Genomic DNA, 18,937 nt, shown 5'->3' with positions numbered 1-18,937 from the left:
AGGTCCCCGGTTCAAATCCCACCTCAGCCACTGACTCATGGTGTGACCCTGAGCAAGTTACTTAACCTCCTTGTGCTCCGTCTTTCGGGTGAGACGTAATTGTAAGTGACTTTGCAGCTGATGCATAGTTCACACACCCTAGTCTCTGTAAGTCGCCTTGGATAAAGGCGTCTGCTAAATAAACAAATAATAATTATGCTAGCCTTGGATTTGCATCAGAATTAGTAAATGAGCTAGGTCACCAGAGACTGAGCAGCAAGCATGGCTATTGTTAGTGCTGGGTTTACTGTGCTACGTGTTATGTATTATGTAAGTGATACTTCGTCCATTAATTCGAGCAGTTATTCTGATTTTCCCCCTCTTCTTTAATTCAATGCTGTCCAGGAGAGGCCAATCAGGTTCACTCATTCCCTAATCTGAATACATAATCAGTAAATCATCACAAACAGCATTGATGAAAGTATAGTAAACTTCCCACAAAATGAAATGTCTGTTTTTCAAGAAAATGAAGCGTTAAAAAGCATAATCTCTTACACCATCACATGCTAAATGTCCTGGATGCTACGTTGGCATAGCCAGTATAGTCCTGACAGTCTTGGATTCAAGGCCGGGACTCACAAGGCCAAGACCAAGGTCGAGGCTGGGAAACACAAGGCCAAGCCGAGGCCAAGGCCGGGAGCCTTTTAGGGCAAGGCCAGTCGAGGCCGGGAGCCATTAAGGTCAAGCCCAGTCAAGGTCAATGACAAGCATTTTAAAAGACAAGGCCACAGTCAAACATGCAGTTTTATTAAGGAGATGAGTTGGGTTAGATGTAGACAGTTTTCACCAAATTTGTACAATTGTAAACTGTAAAAGAGCTCTTTTCCAAAACGTACAGTATAGTAAATGTAAACACTTTACTCCATCAGAGTAGAAAACACAGCAAATGAAATGGGAACTTTTTCAGAAATAACTAACTCAGTTACAACTTTTCACTTTATGCTGTACAGGTAATTTTGTAAAGCATTTTTTCATTGAAGACAAAGACATTGACAAAAACAAAGAAAAGCAATTTCAGTATGATTTTCAAAAGGGGCAAAATAAGAATGAGGTTGCAGAGTGATTTCTCAAACCTTATTTGGGTTACTGAATACATGGCTTTCAAGTGGTTTATATAAAATGTGTTGTGTACCCACTCGAACTTTTGAAAACCATCAATAATGTAATTTAGTTGCATAAATCAGACTTTAAAAAACAAATTTTGCGACCTAGTTCTTATTTTGCCCCTTTTGAAAATCATGCTGTTTGTGTCAAATTAAGATAAAATTTTTTCACAAATACCCTGTGCTCATATTTCACTATTATATGTCTGTTGACCAGATAGACATTCATTCAGAACCACACTGCTCACAAGAAGAACTTGCATTTTACTTATTTGACGAGTTGCACTTTAAAAACACCAACTGTGAGAGAAGCTTGTCTCCCATTCTTGCTCTATGTGGTCGCATTAGCAGTCCACTCTGACTAAATACCCTCTCAACAGGTGCTGATGTGGCTGGAATGTGGAATATCTTTTCCAATAAAGGCAACATCCTTTTGTAAACATTTGTTTCCTGTACTGAACCCCAGTGGTCAGTCCCTGAAGATGTGCCTTGAGTTTGGGAACTGATGTCATCCAAGTAACGTTGCACAATGTTTCTTGTTAATAAAGGTGAAGCAGTCGCCACGGTCTGGCGTCTTTGCTCGTACGTGGAAAACAGTGTTCCTTTGGGTACTTTACTTGCTGGCGCCTGTTGTTCTGATGGGCCTGCAATTTTTCTGGGGCACATCAGGTCTACTTGGTTCACAATTTCATCTGAAATTAAAAAATATATAGCACTAAATTCCAGTACATGTACACAATCACACTTCATGAATATGTTTTTTATCTATATTTAGAGGTGTGATAATAATTTTATAATACATTTAATAAACTTATCAATACTGAAACACTTGCCAATGATTTCTTCTCGTATCTTGCTTTTCGTTTGGTCATTGCCGGGATGGTCTGCTTCCAACCACAGAAACCCAAATGTGGGATCAAGAACACTGGCCATTGGGTAGAGCATCTCACTAAAAGGCTTTGGATCCTGTCTGTCACTGTGGTCTTGGGTAATTTGTAGCAAATTAAAAAGTCCACTGAACCTTATGTGAAGGGATTGTAGAAGTGCATTTACAAGAGATCCCTGATAGCGAATTAGACCATGCAAGTCCTTTAAGTGCCTATGTAGTGCTATGACAGAAGGCACCACAGATCTGTGGTGTACTGGTCACCCTGTACCAGGTCTGTTGCTTCAGCAAAAGCCTGCAGGACATTAACAAATTCTGTCAAGGCTGCATGATCTCTGGGTGTCGGTAGAAAATGCTCCAGCTGCTGTTCTCTCAGTAACTGACCTAATTTGTACTGATCCAAGGACACAATGATTTTGATTTGTCTATGCAAACTATTCCAGCGGGTTGCATTTGTACTTGGAATTGATCTTCCTGCACCAAATGTATTTTCAAATGCTTCATGGAATATGGTGCTTTCATGAGAAAGATTTGCTAATTTGCAGCATTTTCCCATTGCTGCTCTGGTGTACACTGAAGGCTTCTTTATTCCATCTCTTACAACAAGTTGCACCATGTGTGCAAAGCATGACAAGCGAGTGCATGGTGTCCTATCTAACATACACTGAACATGCTCTGCATCTGCTGTATCCAGGTCTTGCCATATTGTGTCATTGTCAAAACTTAATAGTTCAAGGGACTCTGTATTTTCAGTGGAAGACAGTTCATTAATGACTTGGAATGCCATCTTCATGTTACTGGCATTGTCAGTAACAATGTGAGCCACTTTTTCTTTTATGTTAAATTCCTCCAAAATGTGCTCAATTTCTTCTGCAATTCTTACACCTGTATGACCTCCCTTAAATGCTGCAAATGTAAGAAGGTGTGTTTGAAGTATAATTTTAACAAATGTATGTCCGGTGACTGCGATAAATGAATGGCAACGCCTGTCTGACCACAGGTCCCGAGTCAGTGCAACAAAATTTGCTACACTTAGTTCTGTTTTAATTTCTTCTTTCTTAGCTTCACACATTTTTGGGATCATGGACTGGGAAATGTGGTGCCTGGAAGACATCATAAACCGTGGGTCCATAGTTGTCATGAACTTTCTAAAATTAGGATTCTCCACAATTGATACTGGTAGCCCACAGGAAACAATAAGACCCTCTACCAAAGCCTCAACCTTTTTTTGTTGTTGAGGATGATTGCTTCCATATTGTGAGTCTGAAGACCTGAAGAAATCTGTCACGGAGGGCTGCAAGGGTCTGTTTGATTTTCTAGGACTTTGTAGGAATCAAGAATATCTGGGTGCTTTCTCTTTAGAGGTCTGAAACAAATAGTAATAAAAAAATCAACATTTAAGCAATAGTTAGAATGTTTGCATATGTTGTAGCAAAATAAAAAAATGAAAATAGCTCATCATTGCAAAATATTGCCTAATTTCCTAGATTACTGTACAACATAATTCCAGTTATAATAATCAATGAGTAATATTTGACATTTCATTCCCATTTCTCTCCTTCTAAAAATAAATCATTGAATTTAATAATTATTTACATAATACATGACTATCCAAATTCAACAATACTGAATGTGATCAATTTAATATTTGTCCAATATGCTTATATTTATAACACACCTATTTAAAAAATATGACATTGGTTTATTATTATTATTATTATTATTATTTTTAGATTAACAATATTTTTTATATAGGAAACATAATCTGCTCTATTGCAGCTATCTGATTAGAAATCTAAATTATAATCAGGAAGACAAAATAATCAGACTTAATTAATTCTGAACAGAAGACTTCAAATACACTATAGACTGCTCATTTTTTGTTTGTTTCAATTTGCTTCAACTATATGTATCTAAACATTTTAGTATATATTCTATTTACTAAAACAAGAAAAAATTAAAAATAGCTAGAAATTCAAGACTTTTCCAAAGCATTTACTTTCATAAACATCTGATATTTAAATTATATGCTCGGGTTTTAATGGACATACAAATCTTTAAATAGGCTGTAAAACTGTAAAACATTAACATTATATTAGGATTACCACAAAATGCACTTTTCCATTCAAATGTTAATGTAGGGAACACCTGGATTTTTTTCACGTTTAGCTGTTTATTTATTGAAGCCATGAATATACATTTCATAAAGAGGGATACAATAAAATACTTACTTATTAAATCCAGACGTTGTCCCTTTGGTCTCCACAATCTTCTCGTTGCATTTAAGACAGTTGGCACTCCATTTGTTTGCTTCGATGGAGAAATGTGAAAACGCATATTTAACAATTTTTGGTTCAGTGGCCATTATCAAAAAATAAGAAATTACAAATAACTTAGATAATTTATAGGTGTCCGTGAGTCCAGTGTGGTATTTCCAGAGCAGGAAAATAGTTAACTGACTGGAGCACAAATAAAAGTTCATTGGTTATGCTCAGTCAGTGTCAATCGCCGTTTTTTTTTTTTTTTTCTAAATACCGTGCGCTGATTAGCTACATTGAATAAAGCTTGTGCGTGTTTCAACAAAACTAATAAATAAAATCCAATTTAACTCCTCACAATAACATTTTTGGAAAACAGATTCATTTTTAAAAAGTAAAATTAGTAATCAGTTATCAGTAAAAAAAAATTACACGTGACCAGTTTTAAACACCCAAGTCCTCGAAGTCTGAGGACCGAGGACACCCGAGGCCAAGGCCAAGGACGAGACCTGAAAAAATGTCCTCAAGCCGGCCTCAAGGCCGAGGACTGGTCTCGAGGACCCAAGACTGAGTCCTGAATGTCTTGTCGAAACACTTTTTGCTAATGTCAAATTAGTCAGATCTAGGATGCGGTATTTAGCTGGGAAAGCAAGATAACTTGCACTGTTCTGAGTCATTCTATGACATTAACAATGAGCTTTTCTATTGTAAGCTAGTTTTACAGGACATTACATCCAAAACAATAACACAATCTAAAAAGTTGTAAGAGATTTCACTTTGTAAAACCCTCTCCGTGTTGCGCTGCAAGTACCGTTTTACTCCACAGGCTTAATAACACAGCGATAAATCTAATCTAATCAGTACTCCCTAGAGATACTTTTAAATAAATTGTTGTACAAGTGAAATATAAGAGCATTTAGTCATACATTTAAAAAAAGAAGACTTGAAACATAAACCGGAATTGCAAATAGAAGCCTTTAGCTCCACGCTCAGCTTTTTATAACCCATGACAGGCTTTGAAAATGAAATTATCCTGTGTTCCAGGTGGTCTGTCTTTTTTTAGTTTCAGGAACTTACTCAGTATTTGAAGTTTTAGTGAGACGTAGTGGGTCTTCAGTGTCTTGGAGCTTTGTTTCGTTGCTGTGCAGATTGCCCTTCAGTAATTTCAAGTCTCTTGTCATTTGGGCTAAGATGTTCTGTTAACTAAATATGATCAAAAACACTTTAATTGTTCCCCTTAGGCTGAAACCATGGCAGCTTGTGCACTTTAACTGTAAACACACCAATGTACAGGCTAAACTGCACACTTTTTCTATTTGCACATAGAAAAACAAGCTGCATTATCATGCAGTACAGGATGAGTTATTCAGGTTGAGTTGATGACGATTCGCTTTATATAGCTCCATTTATTTGCATAGATGCATAAAATACATTGATAGCAGTAGTACACAGGGTTCTTTTCCCATATGTATGGATTTGGATGTTTGTACTTGATTCAACCAGGAACAAAATAAGATTTATTAACAACCACAAATCCTTGTGTTTTTGTATTGCTGTAAAGTCTGCTGTGAAGGTCCGTATTAACACTGCCAGTTGCCAATTTGAAAATCGGATATTAAAAAAACATTAAAATTCATGTGCACTGAACAGAGTAGACAGATGTTATATCTTCAAAGAGAGTTTCAAATGAGTTCTATCATTAGTAAAACATTTACGTCCTACAGTACATTAGAATTCAGACTTCTCCATCCGACTACATTTACTGTACTGAAACTGAAATGTTTTTACTTAGGATAGCGCTTAAGCCCCTTTCACACTGGCACTCATACCCGGGTTCTGGCTACCTGGGTCACAATCCCACGTTGAGCCGGGTTCCAGCGACCTGCCTCAGGATGTGGGTCGACACGCTTTGACCCGAGTTGAGCGTGACAAAATGCATGACGGCCGGTCATAAGCCGACGAAGTAAAAAACAGCCACACCTGCGTCAAGGTTTCACTTCCGCAAGGAACATTTCTGCAGAAACATTTGTTATAATCAACATTTGGGCCGACAATTCAATCCAGAGAAGCTTGGATGGAAGCGTCTGTAACAAGCTGCTTCTGGGGCATTGATATGTGCGTTGTGTATTTACTTCTGTCACCCAGGTCGACCCTGCTTTAGCAGTTACTTTATCTGAGACTTTTTTTGTAGCCTATTTATTTAAAGGCGCGTTTAGTTTACCGGTTCACTTTATACTTCACCGCACCCAACAGCCCTTTACCATTACTGCCGCAGTCCTTAAAACCTTTATGGCAGCTTTTAAAGTTATGTGACCAAATGTGTGTTACAATCTTTCATTATAAAGCCAGACATAATGCATTATTAATACCCCAGACCTGTCTGCTCCCACAGTGTGTTCTCTTCCCCCATATACTGTAGTACAGTATGCTGCAGCTGCTGATGTCACTGGGACTGTGCAGTTCCTCGTGGGGAATGCTTCTTCATCTCTGCTCTAGCTGGTAGAAAGCATCTGCTTCCTATTCATTTTGGCAGCATCGCCTGAAGAGCTATTGGTCTCATATTTTCACTGTTAAATTGTATTAAACCTGTTTTTAGTAGTGTTGTTGTGTTTGTTTTTTTTAAAACACTGTTAGGTTTGTAACAAACAGGATGTTCTGGCATAAGCACCATGCAGTTAAAGCCAAAGTAATAAATAACTTGATACAATCTTTTCCTAAAATGGCTTGGTTAAAGTTGGTGGTTAGAAAGTGAAGAGCATAAACAATCTGAAGATGTGTGCGAGTCCCTGTGAATGTGTCCAGTCTCCCTGATTTTGATGTCTTGACCCTTCTCTCAGACCAGGTGCACTCATTTTAAGCAGTTAATTCGATACACTTAACAGGCTTCAGCTGTAGGGCTATTTACCTGGTCGCCCATCCTGTTGTAGCTCTACCAGTCAAATTTCATTGCTTTTCAAAATTGTGTACTGACTTTAGAAATATCCCGAATGACTACTTCACCCCCTCTAAATCATGTTGAATAGCTCCATCTGTTTCAAAATTTGCTTTGCTTTTGTATTGCTGCAGTTAAACTTGTCTTTTTGTGTTTCAAAACTGGGGACTTCAAAGCAGTCAACCAGTTACGAGTGAGATGAGAAAGCTGCTCGTTATCACTTGACGACATATTGTAAATATGGATCAAGGTGTGAAGTGTTGAATCAGTCCTGCACGTTTTCATGCAACTTTGAAGTGAACTCATGCAAATGCTATTTGCCCTTCAGTACGTTGTATAATGCACACAAATATGTAATATTAGGTGTCTAATATTGGGTGCAACCATACATATTTTACATTTTCTTTAATTATTATTTATGTTCTGTCTACTGTGAATAGAGCTGTATATTTTTTCACAGTGACCTTGACCAGTATGGCTACCATATTGAAGTAATGTGACTTTCTAGGTTTCTGCATGACATTTGTAAGTATGAACACATGGAATTCACTAAAACAGATGAATGGCCTGTTACTGCAAAACACACATGATTGCCATTTTAATTAAGCTTTATTTTTTTAACCCTGATTTCTTTCTGCAATGATTAGTGCTTGGAAATAACCAGCAGCATGATGACTTGTTTTCAGCAGCCTGGATGCCAGATTAGGATTAATAGGATCACATATTCCATGATTACATACTTGCATCTAAAGAATCATTTGTACTGTTCCGTAATGTTAATTGTCAGTTTCAATGATATTCCACCACTTCAGCCTGTGATTTCTAAAGCCTGGTTAAAAAAATGATGCAGTTAAACTTCAGTCCAGTTGATCATAATGAACACAATGGAAATGTCCTAGGCAGTGGCAGTGCTGCCTTTGCTGAGTTTGTCGAGGTATATTAAGATGTACTGTACAGTTCAGTTCAGGAAAGGGAATTGTTCTAGCAATAGATGACCTGTTGATAGCACTAAAAAGAAATCACAAGGACAAGATTTGTAAACAACACTGCCTTTATTTATCATTTCCAGTCCATCCAATATGGTTTTACTTTACCAGAGTTTGTCACATGTGACTACCCAGTTAATTCCAAGTTGACCATTAACAAGGCATGTGTGGTTTCACTGTAGTTAGAGATATCTTTGGTTATCGGATTAGTGTAGTGCCCCATTACATTGGAACGGTTTGTAAATATTTAGGATAGTTACTGTAAGCTGAAACTGTGAAACAAAGGAACAAAATTAAACCTCGAACAAGGCCAAGATGATTTTAAACATTACTGTAGGACACTGCAACTTTGAAATATTAATTGAGAAAATTATTTCTATTTGACAACAAAGCACAATACTGCCCACTCCTCACACAGCTACAGTATTAAGTGCCCTGTTATACACATGCAGGCCCACACAGGATATATGTGGCAACTCTATTGGACTCAGTTTGATTGTTAATTTGCCCCTCCTCTCATTCTCTCCCCTCCACTGAGAATGAATAGCACCTGCTCGGTAAAGTGGAACTCTGTGGCTGTTGCCTGTGGATCCTTGCCACTCACTAACCTAACTCTGGCTTTAATGTGTGCCAAAAGGGTGTAACACATCAGTAGCACATGGATTTGGGAGGAAGAGCCTTTCTGACTGGAGCCAAATGCTGTATAATTTCTTAAAGCAGGAAAAATAGGCCTGGCGGCTCATTCACATGGTCTATTGAGAACAGGCTTTGATGTTCCAGCCATCCTTGTGTTTGCTGTGCCTGTGCTGCTGTTTTCAGTTGCTAGGGTTTATAGAGACAGAGAAGGCAATCCTCTTTCTCCCCGAGGCAGCCATACTGAGGAAACAGACACTGAGCAGCCTGGGCTGTCCCATCCTGCTCTCTTGTTGTTTACATACTTTGTAAATAGGCTTCATGAACAGTGAGCAGCAGCATTAACAGTCTGGGCTTGCACACAACGACAATACTCACTGTGTACATCTTGGGAAAGAGGAATCCAGTTTTCAATTGGTGACCTCTTTTTTTATGCATATTTTAAACTTCATCCAAAATCTAAATTCTCTTCACAATTAAATGTTTTTGAATATTTATCAGATTTGTTTGAAGTGGTTTCATTATTCTGTAATCCATAGACAGAAATCTGTGTGTGTTATTATTGTACACATTTCAAAACCTCACTTTTTGGCAGGAATGGAATTAAATATGCATAGATTTTTAAATCTGTAGGTTTGGATATGCATAAAAACTTAACACATTTTAGGATTAAAATAATAATAATTTGTAGTCCTAAAAATGTTTAAATAAAAGATTTGACAGTAGTCTGTCTCACTGACCAAGAAAAATGTAAAAATCAACAAGCAGAAACATTTTCTAGAAGTTTGCATTGGCAGTGTAGCACTGGCAATGTAGCACGGATTGTAAGAACACAGCGGAGGGCAGGTCAGTTTGTCCTTTGAGCTTCTATGTTCGTTGTTAATTAGAAGCCATCAGCTTTAATGGATGGTCATACCCTCATGTAAACCTTCTCTCAACACACAGAGGCTGTGTCCGTGTCAAGTAGAGTATGACCTCTTGTTGTCCACGCTTATCTGCCAGCATAAATTATGGGAATCGATGTGGCTGAAAGCTAGATTTTTCTAAGCATCAGGTACCCCTTGGGACTGCAGATGAGATTAGCCAGAAAAATGCGTCAAGTTCAATGAAAGGAAACTCCAGACATGACCCTGTGTCTGATGAGCTCTTGCAGGGCTTTGAAAGCAAATCCAGAAAGTGTTTCCTGGACCTATGATGACAAAACAAACAAACAAACAAAAAAAAAGCAACACCCTGTAAGGGCAATGATGTCATCAACATTCCTATCAAAACAATAGACAATAAGACATCTGATTTACAGTTCTTTTAAAAACTATTTCCATGAGCTGTTTATAAAAGGCTAAGTCAGCTGCACAGTATGCACTGTGCTTTTATTTCCTACCAAACGGTGCACAGGGTAATCTGTCTCTTAGTGATACATTTACTCAAAGTAACGCTCGGTTTTATTGCTCTGCTCTGGGAGGCTTAAGTATATAACTATCCAACAATCCGGAGACCCAGAGATACGTTGCGCTTAGCAGCTTAATAAGCACGAGCCATGACCAATCTTAACCGAGTCTTTCAGTAGAGACGAAACAAAAAAACATCATTGAAATACAAAGAAAAGTTAATTTATCAACCTAATTCTACACCCCAGCAGCTGCCTTGAACACTCAGGATTAGCACAGCAGATTGAGTTAAACTGATTGAAAACCTCATGCTGCACCCTGGTTAGCTGTGGCATCTAAACACAACACCATCCAATTTTATATAAACACAAACCTTCCTCATTTAACTGTGTTTTTTATTGCATGTAGTAATATTGATAAGTGGGTCAGTAAATCACCCCTGGGGTTGGAATTAAAGATTGGTGGTATTTGGATCTGCCACTGTTTAAGTCATTAAAATAGAGCCAGAGGGTTATTGGGAGATAGATAAATACATATGATCTGAGAATATAAATAGGAACAGAGTTATTATTTTTTTTTTTTTGGCGTGCCAGTTTTTTTTTTTTTTACATCCCTTATTTAATATTCAGAAACCTTATGTCAGTATAATTACGTTGTGGTACAGTGTTTGTAAGCCATAAAAAAACAGTGTCATGTCTTATAATTAGGGCTTCTGTTTTTCAGTTTTATTAATTGTATTTTTCAGTGCTTATTTTTAGCTATTTCCGAGTTTTATGTCAATCAGGTTTTTGGAACTTTTGTTTTTGATATATTGGATGAAATTAATGTTTTCGGTTACTTTCTAAAATGAATTTCCAAATAAGTTGTACCTTCTTTCCTTTGCTGTCTTCCACAACGAAATCCTTATGGTGACGGGCACATGCTTCTGGGTTTTTTTGTGTGTAGGCATTTTTTTTTTTTTTTTTTTTTTTTTACATTTCGCCACAATTCTCTTTTAAATCCTCTGCATTTTAACTGTAATACAGCTTTAAATCCTGCCAGCAAAATCCATTCCTGATTGTAATCTCGTTTTAAATCTCACAAGAAGAGTCTCCAATAGGAATGTAGGAATGTGCTGTCACTCAGTAGTTGGGGTGGGTTTAAAGTATTCAGAACGAATCAATGATAGATACAAGTCAGGAAGGCGGGACATTGCCCAGCAGCACTGGGAAATGCATTTATTATTATTTTTGTAGTAGGTTTTATTTTTTAATGGGAAAAGGGTAAAGTCACCGTGAATTGATTAACCATTTCCACAGTTTTTCTGGTGTTTATTGGCTATCCACCGATTTTCAAAAAAAAATAGTGTTGCTTAGCATTGCCCTCTCCCACCACTTTAGATTTGAATAGTTTAGCTGTGATTGTGGTTATGGTACAGTTTTGAAATCGGCCACCGCCACAGTGGCAAACCCTGCATATCCTTTCACCAGTTGAGGTAGGGACTTCATATTGACACGGTTCTATAAACCACATGCTAAAAGTGTTGGCAACCTTGACCTTGATTTCTGGCTGCAGTATAGAGACAGTTCATTTTGTGTTATTGTCCTAATGTTTGGTCAACAGCTGTGTTGCATCATTTTTCTAAAATGTGTTCCATACCAGGGTTGTAAAAAATGAACTCTTTCACTGCCACGTTGTTTTAATGATGCAGGTTTTTATCACTTACTGTAACCATTTTACTTTTTCAATCCATTTGATCAGATATGCCATTCCCTTGCATTTTGTCCCCAGAGGTGCTTTGTTTTTGTTCAGACAAACTCAACGTTTCTAATTGTTCCCGTAAACACACGTGAAGGTAGTGGGATTCTGACCACTGAATTGACTTCCATTGGAGGCTCTCAGGTCTCAGCATGCACCTGCTTTTAGTTTTATTAACACTGTCCTGCAACTGGATTCTCTTTCTGGTCACATACAGATGACACCTGACTCAGAATTACTTAGCCAGCTAAGCCTTTAATCACGTACACCAACTAACCCCTGTAAGTCTCTTGAAAGAAGCACTCCGAGTTTTTAAAGGGACATCATCCATTTTCTAGCTCGTGTATTGGCTATCAATCTGTGAGTCAGATAGAGGACAAACACAGCCAAAGTAAATTACATATAAGAACCGATTTAGCAAAGGGACTGTTGCAGCAGTGAACTTCGCCTGCTTCGACTGCAGCCTGAAATGTATTTGTATTGGGTGGTGGATCAAGTCCATCCGCAGGCCTCTCATGTGACAAACCTGCCCCATTACCCCATGCTGTGTGCAAGTCTGCTGAAATGAATCGGCTGCCATCCTGCAGGCTTTTAGATGGAATTATGTGAATTATGTAAATATACGTCTTGATCACAATGCCTGATTAGCAATGTTCCCGATGCAAGTTGCACGGCACTGAAATAACCCAGCCATGGAGAGTTGTAGTCTGGAATCAATCTCAAATTTTCAAGTTCAAAGGATTGGAATTATTATTATTATTTTTTTTTTTTTTTTTAAGACGTTGCCTTCCTTTTATAGTATTTTAATGCATTTCTATTTTTGTACCTGTGTGTGCAGTCATAATCTGTCTTTCACACATTTTATTTAATTATTTCAATTTGCACATAAAACGACCTGCTATACTTTAAGATACGAGTGGACTGTTCCCAGTTGCTTCATTCTTAATGAAGTTAATAAAAAGAACACCTTTACACAGAAGTGCCTATATGTACAGTGTGTGTCTCTTTAATATTGTAAGCAATACATTTTCAAGAGCATTATAATTTGTCTTAATGTTTTGTTCTTTTTTTTTCTTACAGCAAATCTGTACAATCAAAAGTGGAGAGCATATTGGTGAGTAATTTAGTAATAACCATCTTGTACTGCATATTATTTTTGTCCAAATCACACTGGGACATTTTAAAACCATTTATGTGTTCTCTGTGGAGTTCGAGATGTTGTGCTGCTAAAGCGTTGAAAAAAAGTGATTTGCATTATAAAATAGATATAGATAGGAAACCTGGTACAGTTATACAGTGACTGAAGAAACAGCAAAAAGTAAAACAGTGTGCTGCAACACACCAATATTGACTTATGTAAATCCAGTGTATTCTGCTTCAGAACCTCACAATGCTCATGCACTAATCTGCAAGAAATGCAGGATGGCTTTGCAGATACCTCCTTCCGCCATTCACCTGCTTCCTTCAGACTCCCTTTGTAATTCTCAGATCTGTACTATCATTCCTCCGAGTTAACCCTGGCCCTGTCAAACACAAGTACACACTGTATTAACAATTAATGTATGTTACGGTAAAAGTCAGGGTCTGGTAACTTATGTTTTACTGGCAACTGTCAAAATTGACCAAGTAAGGTGGTAACGGTCCGGAATAATACAGAAATATATTGTTTTTCGGACATTTACCGAAAGCTTAGTGGTAAAGGCAGCTGGTTGTTCTTGAGCTTTACCAGTAAATATATCCCCATCCAGAACTCATGTGTTGCACCATTTCCTATACAGCCCATCACAAGAAAAGAAAAAAAGGTTAAAAAAAAAAATCAGACTTTTTTTGCAGTACTGTATAACAGCCCCAAAGAAAAGAAAATCTCATGACTGCAAGTCTTGAATGTGTATCTTGAAATGCGTACAACCCCAACCAACCCTGAGTGTCTTTATCACCTCATTTGATGTTGCAGCCTTACAGGAATTCTTGCATCAGTCATTCAGGTTTTATTTCAGAGCTGTATTCCATAAGGGTTCCGTTTTTGAAAACGTGTTCTCAAAGAATTCTGGAGGCCACACAAAGAGCAGGTACTACTATGTTTGTGAGTGTTTACTTTGCTTTTCTGAAAGCTTACTAAACCCAAATCAATTTATGTTATTTTATCAAAAAATAAATACCATTTTATTTTACTTTATTTCCACACCTAAAGACATTTTAGGAAATGGGTGGGTTTTTTTTTAATGTAGTGACATTACTGTAATCTAAAGAGGCAATGACATTGTAAAACAAAACTTTTTTTTTTTTAAATGCCAGAAATCTGACTTGAACTAGTGTTGACTGTCTGAAGGGCTTCCTGCCTGTTCAGCCCTATTAAGGAAGGTAGGCAGACTGAACCAGGAAAAGCAGGACAGCTTCCATAGCAAGCTACTGATAGCATTGGCAAAACGGGTTCAAAGGCTGCAATAAATACAGAATAATAAACAGGGAATACTGAAGTAATCGCATTATGACTTGAGGTTGGGATTTTTATGAAACAATACCAAGGTGCACAAACTGATTTCAGTGCATCATCGTACTTGTAGCAAGGGAGTATTAAAGAGCACCTGTGCTGGGTAAGGCAAGGGAATATCTCTGTCCATCTGTCTGAATGAATGCAGCTGATTTACCATGCCCCTGGGGAAAGGCAGATAGAAGAAACATTTTCTGTGAACATCTACAAACTATGAAAAATGCCATTTAAGTAATATCTGTATTATTCCTTCAAGTCAAATATTATGGGGTATTTTGGCACAAATAATAATAATAATGTGTATTTATATATAATATATTTTTAGTAGTACTTTTTATATTTGAATATAATGTATATAATATGAATAAACCTACATTTTTTACATTCAGTTCAGTATTAAGAAAATCTGTAATGAATATAGACAGAGAGAGAGAAATTACATATTTTATTTCTTTTTCAATCCGACTTTTATTTATTTATTTTTTATATTTTATATTTTATTCCCAGTTTGAAATAACTATTAGCCATTTTTTAAATAAAGGTCCCGTGTGGTTGAGGTTGAACATTCTATAGCCTCTCTTTTAAAGCACTGTCCTTGTGTAGCATGCCTTTGTGTGTGTGTTTGTTTACTTTTTTTTTTTTTTTTAAACCTCTCCCAGCCCTGTCCTCACTGTCTCTCTGTCTCGGACGTTGAATCCCGGCTGACAGCCAGTGGGCTGCATGAGAGGATTACATCGCTTTAATTTACCTTTTTTTGCCTCACTACTGCTGCTTAGTGGCTGATAACTTTAGCCATTCATGAGCTTCGGTTCCCCTAGCAACAAACAAGCGAATAGAAAAGATGGGGAAAACGCATCTATTCTTAGAAACCGCTTTGTAATTGGTGCCGTATCCAGGGCAAAAATGCACGTTGGCAGTTTGTCAGTTTCACTCAGTGGGTGATGTGTTACTCCACGCCTAGCTCTCCAAGGGTTAACGAAGGGGGATTTCCAGACGAGAGACACACAAAGTGCAAAAACAGATCCTCCGGTTTTTAGTACGTCTGGCTTGCAGTCGCCTGGCTAAATTTGGCCATTCTCTTCCCAGACCAGTAGTGACTGCACCCCCAAAAATGCAATGCAGTCAAATCGCTGTCACACAAGTATCGGATTAAAATAAAAACAAATTCAATTATTTTTTTTTTTGTCCCTGAAAGACGCCACCCGTTTATTTTGAGATCCTACTGCTTTTTAGCTGAGCCCATCTTTTTCTCAAAGATTTTTTAATTGTTAGTGTTAATCGGTTTCTTTTTGTTGTGCAATTAATAACGGTTATGAGAATAAGATTGAAAAATGTAATTAGCCTTGGATTTCGGAATAATTAATGGTAGACAGGGGGCATTATTACCTCCTTTGCAGTAGAAACTAAACTGCTTTTTTAAATAGATATTTTCTTCTACCAATAAATTTCACCAACTAACCTGCCTAAATGATACACCAGTTTGTGCACTAGCAACCTGGATAATGTTAAACTTTTAGGTCTAGATTATTGTCCTGGTTGTTTTTTTAAAGCAAGGGTCTCGTTAATGTAGCAACAGACATTTCAAACCATCAGGGCCTGCTAATTGGTGGATTGTAATAAAGATTTTGAAAGTGCTTGACAACAGTTGACTGTAGGGCTGACTGATTTGCCTGCTGGGAATAAGTCTTTAGTCTAGTAAACCCAGTTTTATCATGTGCACAATTACATTCAATATTTCAGGGATATGCTCTTAAATCTGTATGTCAAGTCTTTATTGTTGCCATAGTGATTCAAAATATGCCCTTTCGGTCAATAAGTAGGTATCCTAGCTTTTGTTTGTCCTTTTAAACTGCAGCACACAAGCACATTGTCCATAGTACACTCCTCGCTCTCTCGCTCTCTCTCTCTCCTCTCTCTCTCTCTCTCTCTCTCTCTCTCTCTCTCTCTCTCTCTCTCTCTCTCTCTCTGCAGTTATTGCCTCAGGCAAATACTATGAAAACAAAGCTTGTTTATGTTGGCTTAACCATCAATTCTGTTTGTTTACGGATTAAGTATTGCTGGGATTAATAGTGCCTTCAGTGAAATGCTAAATCTTGTATTGAAATATTATTATTATTATTATTATTATTATTATTATTATTATTATTATTATTATTATTAAGAGCCGTTTTTATTATTTTAATTTTTTTTAATTATTCTAATGCTAAAAATTGGCTTAGACAGATCGCTTGCTTTCTGTTCGGTTCAGATGATATGTCTGTCTTTGCTAACCCCTTCGTGGGTCAGTCTTTGTTGTGGAGAGATTGTTTTTCTTCGGAGATTTGAAGACTGAGCCAATAGATCAGTTCATCTTTAAGTGCATTAACGATGCAGACAGCAGCCCCTTTTTTAAATCTGATTTCATTTCTAACCATTATCTGTCTTAATGTTGGGGATTTTATTATTTAATGTATTTTATGTTGTGGATAAAGTGCTTGATATAATTAAAAAGTAGTTCAGTATTTGGTGTAGTTACAGCTGCAGCAGTGCAGGAGACAGTGGTACTGCACAGATAGTATTTTTTTTTCTCAAGTCTGTGTAGCAGAGTTCTGCCTGGAGCTAGAATCTCTCTCCTGTTCCCTTCTACTCGTGCAGAATGTAAATTATTCCTGCTCCGCCTCATCATCTTCTTTATTCCGTTTGATGCCCAGTGTTGGAAGGCTCTTTAGTGATTCTACCTCAGGGCCCAACTGCATGTTGATGTTTAACAGGCACCAGCCATCTTTCCTCAGAGTTAAGGTTTCTTTGTCTTGGTCTTTTCTTGGAACTTTTTTTCTCTGATTTACAGGCATCTATGTGGAACCCAGAGTGACATTGGTTAGCTTTGTCAGTGGTGCAGCAGTGTAATACACAATCATAAATACAGACCTCCACCACAACAGCCCCCTAACACGAAGGAGCTGGGAATTGACCACCTTGTGGGTCAAGGGAGCATTTCCCCTAGGAACTTCAAGTTTGTAACTGCTAAACTGTTAAACACTGCTTATTACAGCAGGATATACTGTAAAGGTTGATTTTTTGATAACTGGTAAATATTCCAATACTGGGATTTCTTGGTGTATAGCCCAGCCCTGAATCCATTCAAATTGTGGATCAGGGGAGAGCTACCCCCACCCCCACAGTGATACACTGGTGCAGGGTAGTTGATTATTAAGGGAAGCATCAGCACAATGCATTGCATTGTTTAGGTGAATTCGGATCCCCAGTCTAACTGGCGACTCTGGGATGAAGTCCAGGCAAGAAGTGAATTGCATTGGTGCATTGAGCCAGTATGCTGAGCTCTGTGTGTGTGTGTGTGTGTGTGACATTCCTTGCCAAAAAAAAAAAAAAGTTGTGCATCTGGAGACGGTTAGGGACTTGTGTGGAGCAGATGGGCAGTGAATCACAAGATGGCAACAGTGTTACCAGTGGTGTTTCTTCTCTCGTGCTGTTATTTGTTCTTTTTAATCTCCCGTTTACATCCCTAATCCCATTTTCAAGATGAGCCCTGTTTTGCAACGACTTCAGCGATCTATGCTGCTGCAAATGTTATTCGCAGGCAACTTGGGTTCCTCTTCCCTTTGCTGTCCCTGGAGACAGGCATTCATGAGGAGAATGGGCACTTGTCTGGTCAGATCAGTGCTGCCACTAAGCCAGACCTTGCTCGTAACAGAAAAGCTGTAAAACTTTACATAAAGAAAGTCTGTGCTGTTCTTTATAAATCCTGTTGCAAAGATTTCTCATCAAAAAGTATGAATTTAGAATGTACATTGTAGACAAGACAATTAGTTCTGGGTACATTGTGTTGGATATGCTGCAACCTGTGTTTTTAGCATATATATATATATATATCATCTCATGCAGTTCAAACAGTGATTGGTTGATTTTGCATAAGTTGTTCATTTAATATACCCTTTTAAAGTATTTTAAATACAGTTCATGTCATGTAGGTGACAGTGTTGCGTAAACATTTGTTTGTGACAAATTCATAGTGTAACTCATAGTGCTATATTGGTGTTTAGCATCCTCATTCAGCTTGAATGTTATGTCTGTTCTGCCTTTATGTACCAGTCGTTCTTGTCTGTTTGTTACACTCTGTGTACAGTACATGGTAAACACCATAACTGCTCTGACTTTTAATAGGCTTGCAGCCTCTTGCAGACCTTTCAGATTGCATTTGGGTGTAACCCGCATCCAGCAAACTGATGCTTTTAAACAGATTTTAAGTAAGCAGATTAATGCAAGAAAACAAGGCCCCTGTTTGTGTGTGTGCGTGCGTGTGTGCGTGTGTGCGTGTGTGCGTGTGTGCGTGTGTGCGTGTGTGCGTGTGTGCGTGTGTGCGTGTGTGTGTGTGTGTGTGTGTGTGTGTGTGTGTGTGTGTGTGTGTGCGCGCGCGTGCACACACACACAATGGCTTTAGGTAACATCACAATTTTTATGGTGCTGGAAAAAGGCGCCTGATAAAA

General features: G+C 37.9%; 1 protein-coding gene across 1 annotated transcript in view; it reads left to right on the top strand.

The window, feature by feature from the left end:
* LOC117429648 (DNA-binding protein RFX7-like) overlaps positions 1-18,937 on the top strand; it is a 42,041-nt gene that overhangs the window by 8,642 nt on the left and 14,462 nt on the right. Inside the window, exon 2 of the mRNA XM_058995178.1 lies at positions 13,043-13,076. Within this exon, the coding sequence (XP_058851161.1) occupies positions 13,043-13,076 (34 nt within the window). The remainder of the gene's footprint in view (positions 1-13,042; positions 13,077-18,937) is intronic.

This window comes from Acipenser ruthenus, chromosome 21 (assembly GCF_902713425.1).
Source record: "Acipenser ruthenus chromosome 21, fAciRut3.2 maternal haplotype, whole genome shotgun sequence".
NCBI classification, from domain to species: Eukaryota; Metazoa; Chordata; class Actinopteri; order Acipenseriformes; family Acipenseridae; genus Acipenser; species Acipenser ruthenus.
Note: the sequence above shows the minus strand (reverse complement) of the source record. Positions and strands in the feature narration are given on the sequence as shown.